The 9261-nt window shown below is 46.8% G+C and overlaps 1 protein-coding gene across 1 annotated transcript in view; it reads left to right on the top strand.

Moving 5' to 3' along the window:
- Positions 1–4807, top strand: part of LOC101860453 (homeotic protein spalt-major) — a gene marked incomplete at its 5' end in the record, with an annotated part of 24150 nt that extends 19343 nt beyond the window's left edge. The window contains 1 exon segment of the mRNA XM_035972953.1: positions 17–4807. Coding sequence (XP_035828846.1) covers positions 17–3990 — 3974 coding nt within the window.
- Between the last annotated feature and the right edge of the window lie 4454 nt (positions 4808–9261).

Raw genomic sequence — 9261 nt, 5'->3', positions numbered from 1 at the left:
CCTCACTCGTCCGCAGCGTCGCTCCACCACCCTGTGTCCTCCATGCCTGGCCACTTCCCCGTCTCTTTCCTCGGCCCCCACATGTCTCCCTTTGGCCTCATGCCACCCCCACGGGACGCCGCCCACTTGCCTTTCCCCCACCCCCTCAGCCTGTCCCTTCCCTCCTCCATTCCTATGCCCCTCCCACCCAGCAGGGATTCCTTCTCCATGAGGCGAGAATCTCCTCTAACCAGGATGAACCTCGTTAGCTCCACCCCTAACGAGGCCAGCGTCATCAAATCTCCACAGCCGCGAGCAAGCCCCGCCCTCAGCGCGCGAGACTCCTCCCCTTCCTCAGACCGCAGCAAATCCCAACACCAGCTCTCACCCTCCCTCACGCCGCAGCAGCGCTCTCGCCATTTTTCCCGGGAGTCTCCATACCAGCGCGAGATGAACGACAGCTACAACAGCGACGACAACAACGAGGGAAGCATCTCCAACAATAACAACAACAACATCAATAATAACAACAATAACAATAACAACAACAACAACGATTCGGAGGGCAAGAGATCTGAAGAGCAGAACTCCGAGGATCAAGCTAAACGCGATGCCTTGAGCCCGAGAGGCGGAGACAGAAGTCGAAGCCCTTCCCCTGCCAGTAGGAAAGCCACGCCCAGTGTTTCCAGCACGCCCGGTGCCGCCGCCGCTGGTCCTGGGTCCCCCCACCGAGGCTCCTCCCCTTCCCCCTCCCCCCATAACTCCCCCGCCTCCGTCATCAGCTGGGCGTCTTTGACCTCTCCCCAGCCTCCCCTACTGCCTGGTCACCATGGCAACCTTTTACCACCGCATCACCCACTTCCACCCGGCTTCCCCGGCCTTGGCCTTCCCTTCCCCGGCACACCCACCTCCTTCCCGCTCCACTCCCACCTCAACCCGGTTCTACCAATGTCCGGACCTAGACTGAGCGGACACTCCCCATTCCTGCCCCCACCACCCCCGCCGCCCCCACCCCAGATCTCCAACCCTGCCTCGGACGGCGGAATGTTCCGGAACTCGATCCTCCCCACAAAGACGATCGACCCCTCCGAGAACCTAGAGCAGTATATGGAGGTCCAGAAGTCAGAGACCTCGAAGCTAGAACAGCTTGTCAAGAATATAGAGCAGAAGATCACAGACCCCAACCAATGCGTCGTGTGCCATCGAGTCCTGAGCTGCAAGTCGGCGCTCCAGATGCACTACAGGATCCACACCGGCGAGAGACCCTTCAAGTGCAAGATCTGCGGCCGCTCGTTCACTACCAAGGGGAACCTCAAGACTCACATGGGCGTGCACAGAGCGAAACCGGCGCTCCGCATGATGCACCAGTGCCCGGTGTGCCACAAACAGTTCACCAACGTCCTTGTCCTGCAGCAGCACATTCGAGCACACACCAGCTCCATGCAGCCCATGCCGCACCTCCCGCTCCTCCCGTCTCCTATGGACTGGGCCTCACACAGACCTTTCGGCATGGGTCGCCACCACCCGTACTTACCTCCCTTACCTCCCGACATGCAGAGTCTTGACCTGTCCCGGGGTGCCCACTTCCCAGGTGGTCTAGACGGCCGTTTCCCGTTCGGTGAGCGCTCTCGCAGTCTGGAGAGTGATCGGAAGGGCGACATGTTCACGCCGAACAAGGAGAAATCAGACATACAGGAGGACAAAGAGAGCGTCCGCTGTAAGACGGAGACCGGATCTGACGAGGAGTTGTCCAAGGAGGAAGATCTGAGCAAACCACATTCCCCGAGCAGCCCCGGCTGTGAGGACAAGGACAGAGCGGCCTCCAGTCTCTCAGAGTCTGCCCGGGACACGTCACCTCACGCAGGGATGCAGTTCTCCAAACCAGACTTTGACTCAGCTTTTTTACCGCCAGCATTCGGCAGCACACCCTTCGGCGCCCCTTTAGCGGCTTTAGAAGAACGTGTCAAGGCGATTGACAGCCAGGTATCCCAGACATCATTCGAGAAGTTTCGGAACAGTATGGGCTTGGACTCAACATTCTTCCCATCAGCGATGTCTGGCGTTCACCTCGACAAGAGCTCGGAGTACGGGTCTGAATCTGCCAGCAAATCGGAGAGCCCCTCCTCGGGAGACATCCCACCCTACGGCTTCCCAATGTTCGCCGGCTATGACGGCAGCGGCGAGAGAGGAAACATGTCCACAACTTGCAACATCTGCATGAAAACGTTCGCTTGCAGGAGCGCGCTGGGTATACATTATCGAAGTCACAGCAAAGAAAAACCGTTCCAATGCCACATCTGCGACCGAGCTTTCAGCACTAAGGGCAACATGAAGCAGCACATGTTGACGCACGACGCAGAGGAGAGAGCGGCGGCCGGCGAGAGCCAGACTGGCGAGGAGGACATGCCGGACAGAGACTTTGGCGAAGATGATGACGACGACGACGACGAGTTGCCGAATGAAAATTACCAGGCAGAGGAAGATGCGATGGACGAGTACGGAATGGCTCAAGACTTGGAGCAGGATGAGGATATGGATGACATGGGGGAAAGGTTTAACGAGTCAAATCCAGACGACATTGAAGCTTTGGACGAATCTGATCGACAAGCGATAAAAACTGAAGACGATTTACAAGACAGAAAAGATAGCATGTCCCAGCCCGGTGTAGACCCCAACGACGATACAGAAGAGGAGGGCGCCAACGATCCAGCCAGTGAATCCCAAGCCCGGGCCGGCTCGCCAGACACAGCCCAGGACACGTCAGAGCGGGAAGCCAAAACGCCATCTCACCCTGACCGCCCGAGTTCCAACCCCGACAGCTCATCTATCTCAGAGATAAAGCCTGAGATAAACGACAGTCAGACGACGCCCCAACAGAAGCAGCGACCAGGGGGTCACGGCGACTTTACGTCCAGCTCCTCGCCTCCCACAGACTCCCTGTCCAGCCAATCACCTGGCAACCAGACTCGGAGACCCAACGGCCCCAAGCACCAATGCATGACGTGCATGAAACCCTTCTCCTCCGCCTCGGCGCTACAGATTCACATGCGCACTCACACAGGTGACAAACCATTCAAGTGTACTGTCTGCAGCAAGGCTTTCACCACCAGAGGGAACCTCAAAGTTCACATGGGCACTCACATGTGGAACAACAGCCCATCACGACGGGGACGGCGCATGTCCATAGAACCCCCCTTCCTCCTCTCCCACATGAAAGATAACCCCTTCCTCCCCCCTGGCTTCCCACCTCGCCCCCACCCCGACTTCTTCTACCAGTACCCTCCCCCTATGATGAACGGTCTAGGTTCTAAAATGAATGAGATCTCGGTGATCCAAAGCCTGGGTGGCGGCCTCCCCAATCTGCCCCCGATCCCACCCCACCTCATGCACGGATTTCTTCCCAAGGAAGAGCTCAAGTCCGAGTTCCGGCCCGAGCACCCTCGTCTGCCAACTACCTCAGAGATGGACACACCACGTGACCCCCACTCGTTCAAACAGGAAGTAGACCAGAGGCCGTCCTACCCGAACACGCCGACCGGCGAGCTAGATCTCAGCATGAAGTCCTCCTCCTCCTCATCCTCCTCCTCCGGCCCCGCCGCCCCGCCCCCACACCCGGAGGACAACAGGACGCGGTCTCCCTCCGCCTCCCCTCCCCCACCTCAGCAACAACAACAGCAGCAGCCGTCCTCTTCCTCAGTCCCACTTACCATCAACGCCCCGCCCCCTTCCGCCATCTCCAGCACTTCCTCCAGTACGCCGTCGCCCAGCAACAACAAGGAAAACAGCAGCGCCAGCCTGGCGTTGGACTTGCGCAACATGGGTCGCGGTGGGGCTCCATGGCTGTGGGGCAGCGTCCCGTGCCACCACTGTGGTCAGCTCTTCCCCTCCCCGGACTCGCTGGAGCACCACGTGAGGAGCCAGCACCTCAGCAAACCCGCCGACTCCGCACAACATTCCCTGTCCAAGGCAGAGCCACTCCCACCTCTGCCACCCAAGGCTCTCCTGGCCTAAAGCTGCTTCCACACAGAGACGTTTGGCTTTACGCACCCTTGACTTTACGTTCTCTGATCAGTTCAAAGAGCGAATTCACATGGCTGGCTGTCTTTTGAGCGGACGATTAGGGCCATTCCGTGAAAACTGACACACATCATGTAGGGGTGATAACCTGCTGAAATGGGGGGGGGGGGTCTAAATCTAAGCGATGATATAGCCATTCTTTTTTTCTTTGTGTTTGGCGTAGGTTGCATCTAACAAACAAAAAGAGTAAAGAATGGCTTTAACACTGCTTAGATCTGTGTCAGTAGGCCATCACCTCCCCAGTATGTGTACCTCTTGTCATGGAACGGGTCAATACCGTTTTGTCCCAACTGTGGAACAGGATATATCTCGAAGACCCCCACTGAACCCAAAACGGGCCGGAGACATCGTGACTATAAATTCTACCAGGCGTGTGACTGTACGTCAGTGGACCATTTCTCAGCGTAGTCTCAAGCGTTGGCTGAAGAGGACACCCCTCTCTTCCGTAACTTAAGTAGCGCAAGCTGGCTGGCGATCATGCATTCATGATTCCATTTTTTTAAACATCTCATGTCTTTTTGTGCACTCTTTTCGCTTAATACTTACATTATATTCTCGGAACGCAAACTTTGTTCGATCTTACCACCAGGATTGTGAATGTCTCAATGCTGAAAATGATTACTTACTTTGGAAAAACAAATTGTTTTTACGTTTGATTTCTTGTAAATGACATTAATTAATTTCCTCACTTTTTGTGCATAGATCTATATGTGTGTGTATTTGTGTGTGTGTGTGTGTGTGTGTGTGTGTGTGTGTGTGTGTGTGTGTGTGTGAGTGTGTATATATATATACATATATATATATATATATATATATATATATATATATATATATGTGTGTGTGTGTGTGTGTGTGTGTGTGTGTGTGTGTGTGTGTGTGTGTGTGTGTGTGTGTGTGTGTGTGTGTGTGTGTGTGTGTGAGTGATGGGTGAGAGTGGCTGAGTGTATGAGCAGCTGGAGTATGTGGATCAAAACGGTTTCAGTTTCGCTGTGAACGAGTAGTGGAATTGTTCCCTTCCTGGTGTCTCTTGTCCATGCAGCAGAAAGCACAACGCTGCACAATCCAAATGGAAAATTTTCATGACCTTGTACTTGTACATTACAATTGATACTAAGCTCATTATTTTTGTTATTCAGTGTGAAATAATAAAATGTGCGTCAGCATCTAACTGGCAATAAAAAAATCGTTAACAAAATATGTCTTTTTACTAGGACAACCAAAACGATGATTTCACAACCCAGATTTTTGTTTTGTATCACGATGTGAATGTAATAGGGAGACATTGATAATCATCATACGGCAGATCGGATGTACTATGTACAAAATTTTGATTTTTTTCAGTCATTTCTCTTTCCTGAAAAAGAAATACTTTCTCCTGCTTAGAACAGTTCAACAGCTTGTGGACGTCATTAACTCCCCATAACGTAGATAAAAGCAGTCATTTAGATGTAACTATGCCACAAGCCCGTGGTTCGCACAATCACTGAGGTTGAGGTGGGGCGCACTAGGCAGAGCAAGTACATCCTCTCGGGGTCGTTCTCAAAATGGGAGGCCACCAAAATCGACAAAAGTTTTGGGTTACATTATCGTGTCGTCTGTCAACGACGAAATCGGCTGGAAAGAGCTGTATGAAACAAAGTAAAATCAACTGGACAGAGCAGTGTAAAATAAAGTAAAATCAAGTGAACAGAGCAGTATAAAACAAAGTAAAATCAACTGCTTGCCACATACGCGCCAGCCGGAAACACAAAAGGTGTCCTTAGAGCGAGGTGTCCCAGCTATGTAGATCCTCGACAAGTTGTCAGACTTGACTCTCCGAGACGCATTGCTCTTGTAGTTGCACAATAATACACCGTCGCCGTTATCCATCAGTGCGTTTGTCAAAATAACGAGGTTTTGGGGAGAAGCGAAAAACTGCTATTTCAAGCGGAACTTTATGCGAATACAAGATCTTTAATTCGTCTATATCCGTTATTGTTTTATGAAGAAGAAAGAGATGAGGAGTAGTCAACAGACCTCATCAAAATGTACAACATACCCAATCTTCTTTTTTTTTTCTTTCGAAAGTATGACGGCGACGATATGCAAAATTAATGTCTAGATCTAGATGTGTGTTCTAGTAAGGGCGTATTCCGGAAATTGTTGCGCAGTTGGTTGCAGAATGAGTCCAGTACGTTGAACCTCGAGTGAACTTCGATTTTTTTCTTTCTTCCAAAAATTCTCCCACGAGATTAGATTAGGAATGGAATGGAAACGTTTAGCTCTCACCATTGCTTAGGTTAATTGTGTCTAGTGGCGAGAGGAGACCTCAGTAAAATTTATGCAAAATGTGGATGATTGACTAGATTTTATACAAAAGTTTTTTCCATGCTCTTGAAATGGGCAAGCGGACTCGAACATCACGTGTGGGGTAATCCTGTTGGACACACACCACAAGATCTGAAATGACCTTAAAAAATGAAACAAGAGTGCTGACTGTGAGCTCGATGATTAGGAGGTTTACACTTTGCAGTACATATTATTGTCTATACATGTTCATAAGAAATCCTCATTGTTTCTTGTAAGTATGTGGTACAACTTTTTTCTCATCTGTCGAAAGTATAATTTTTTTCATTTCAAAAGGCTGGGGCCGCGAGATTTTATAAAACAAGGAAAAACAAACGTTTTGTAAAAGCACCCAGAGCTGTGTACACACGATACTAGGAGCTATAAAACGGGGTACATCATCATTATTATCATCATTATTATTATTATTATTATTATTATTATTATTATTATTATTATTATTATTATTATTATTATTATTATTATCATCATCATCATCATCATCGCCACCATCATCATCATCATCATCATCATCATCATCGTTTTAAAGTGCATGGTCAGATCAAATGTTCTTACTTCAGCTATGTTATGATGACTATGGAGGTTTTGAATATTTCCCCTTGTTCGGCTTGTCATATTGACATTTTATATATATTATTGTGCACACTCATACAAATGTGTCCCCCTCTTGTCACATGGTTGACACTTTGGCCCTGTAAAGGCCCCCACACAATACCTCAGTTGTATGTACATTTGTCTGTCTGTCTGTGTCCCTCAATGCTGTGTTGGTATTTTATGACAAACGAAAAACACATTTCTGTAAATGTCGATATATTATTCCTCGTACGACATGTATTACTGCGAATGTTCTTAGTCAATGTACAAACCAATCTGCCCTCGTCTTGTTGCCCGCAGGAAATCCCGTGGACTAGTATGATCGTCTTTTATCTTCTGTGTTGATGAATGTTTCTATTCTTTGCCCATGCTTCCTCTAAACTCGACCTCAGATTCGTTCACATACCAAGTTGTCCAATCAAAGTTTGATCAATGGCGGGACTGGATTCTGCAAACTTATAAAAATCCCTTGCAATTTGTGTATGGTACCGTCTAGCCATGTGCTTACGTGTTTCGTTTTTGTGGGCTGTGTGTATGTGTGCTGATTTTACAGTTCAGGAGTGAATAATCACCATTTCCTGTGATGGTTTGCATGTGGAGGCGATATGGAGCAGGGAGGGTTATAGTAATGATGATTTCTAATATTATAATTGTAATTGATCTTCAGCTCGTCAATTTCCATTTGGTCTGTGAACTGTGTTCATTAATCCACTCACGTGTATATTTCATTAACCATAGTTTGTGTTTATAAATATTGTAAATTTGTAATGGCGAATTATGATTTTATGAATAGTGGTCCTCTCGCTTGCCATAATGCGACTGCTGTGATTGGCAAACGAAAGTGAAATCGCCAGTGTCGCTTGGATAATGTACGTCTCAGGGCTATAGTGAGCGGGGGCGTGAAGGTTGCTTGTGCATTTATTTACATGTTTCTTGGACTTAGTATTTATGGTATCCACAATATTATATTATCTCTTTCCTTTGCGTATTTTCATAATTTCGAGATTTGAGACTGAGGAGAACGTATTGTTTATATATATATATATATATATATATATATATATATATATATATATATATATATATATATATATATATATATATATGTATGTGTGTGTGTGTGTGTATGTGTATGTGTATGTGTGTGTGTGTGTGTGTGTGTGTGTGTGTGTGTGTGTGTGTGTGTGTGTGTGTGTGTTTGTGTGATTATGGTTTGAAATTATCCCTAGAGGTTTCTGTACCGAACGCTTGGAGTCTGCCTGCCGCACGTTAGATAGTCTGACACAGAACGCCAGTAGAACTACTTACTGAATGCTTGCAATATTATTTGTTGGCTTTCATCATTCAGTTCGTTTTGTTTTTCATTTAGTGTCACCTCTTTTAGCAACTCTCACTCTGTTTTCCCGTATCTAATTTTACATCAGTTTTTTTGTCTCCCTTTGTATCTCGTTATCTGCCAGTCTGTCTACACATCTGATTGTCTTTCTGTCTGTCTGTCTGTCCGTCTAACGACAATGTATTTACCTGCTTGCCTCTCAGTCTGTCTGTTTGTCTGTCTGTCTGTCTGTCTGTCTGTCTGTTTGTCTGTCTGTTTGTCTATACATATGTCTATATAACTTTGTTTATACGTTTTCTCAATAATTCCAGTAAAAGTGAACATTTGACTTTCAAGTCTGATAACGACCTCTCCAGGTCTAAGGTAATTAGTATTGGCTTCAGGGTGAAGGCTACTCCCAGAACGACTTTAGAATTTGTCCTAACGTTTTCTTGTGAATATTTTACCGTATCATATTTTTATTCTACACAATGTTTTAGCATTTTCTAAACCCCATCGTAACTGATAATTAACCACATGGGCAATAATTTATCGCAAACCTGTCGTTAAGTTCGCCACCTCCACGGTTTTTTGGTTTGTTTGTTTGTTTTTTGTGGGTTTTTTGTTGTGTTGTTTTTTTTGCTTCTCCTTTCTTTGTTTATTTTTTTCTATGTTCATTTATTATTATTTTCTTAATTTTCGAGTTTTTTACTTTCTTTGGTATTCTTTCATTTGTAAATTGTTATCTCGTTTTCTTTTTATTTATCTTATTTTGTTACGGTTTTTGTTTGTTTTCGGTTTTTTTGTTTTGGAAGAGGGGAGGTAAATGGTTTTCATTTTGTTTTGTACTGTTTGGGTTTTGTTTGTTTTCTTCTATCTATTATTTTGTATTTTGTATTACCTTTTTTTTAAAAAGAAATACTTATTTCTTTTATTCTGTTTTATTTTAT

The sequence above is a fragment of the Aplysia californica genome, unplaced genomic scaffold (genome assembly GCF_000002075.1).
Source record: "Aplysia californica isolate F4 #8 unplaced genomic scaffold, AplCal3.0 scaffold00922, whole genome shotgun sequence".
Lineage (NCBI taxonomy): Eukaryota > Metazoa > Mollusca > Gastropoda > Aplysiida > Aplysiidae > Aplysia > Aplysia californica.
The sequence above is the reverse complement of the archived record's forward strand: the minus strand, read 5'-3'. Positions and strand labels throughout refer to the sequence as shown.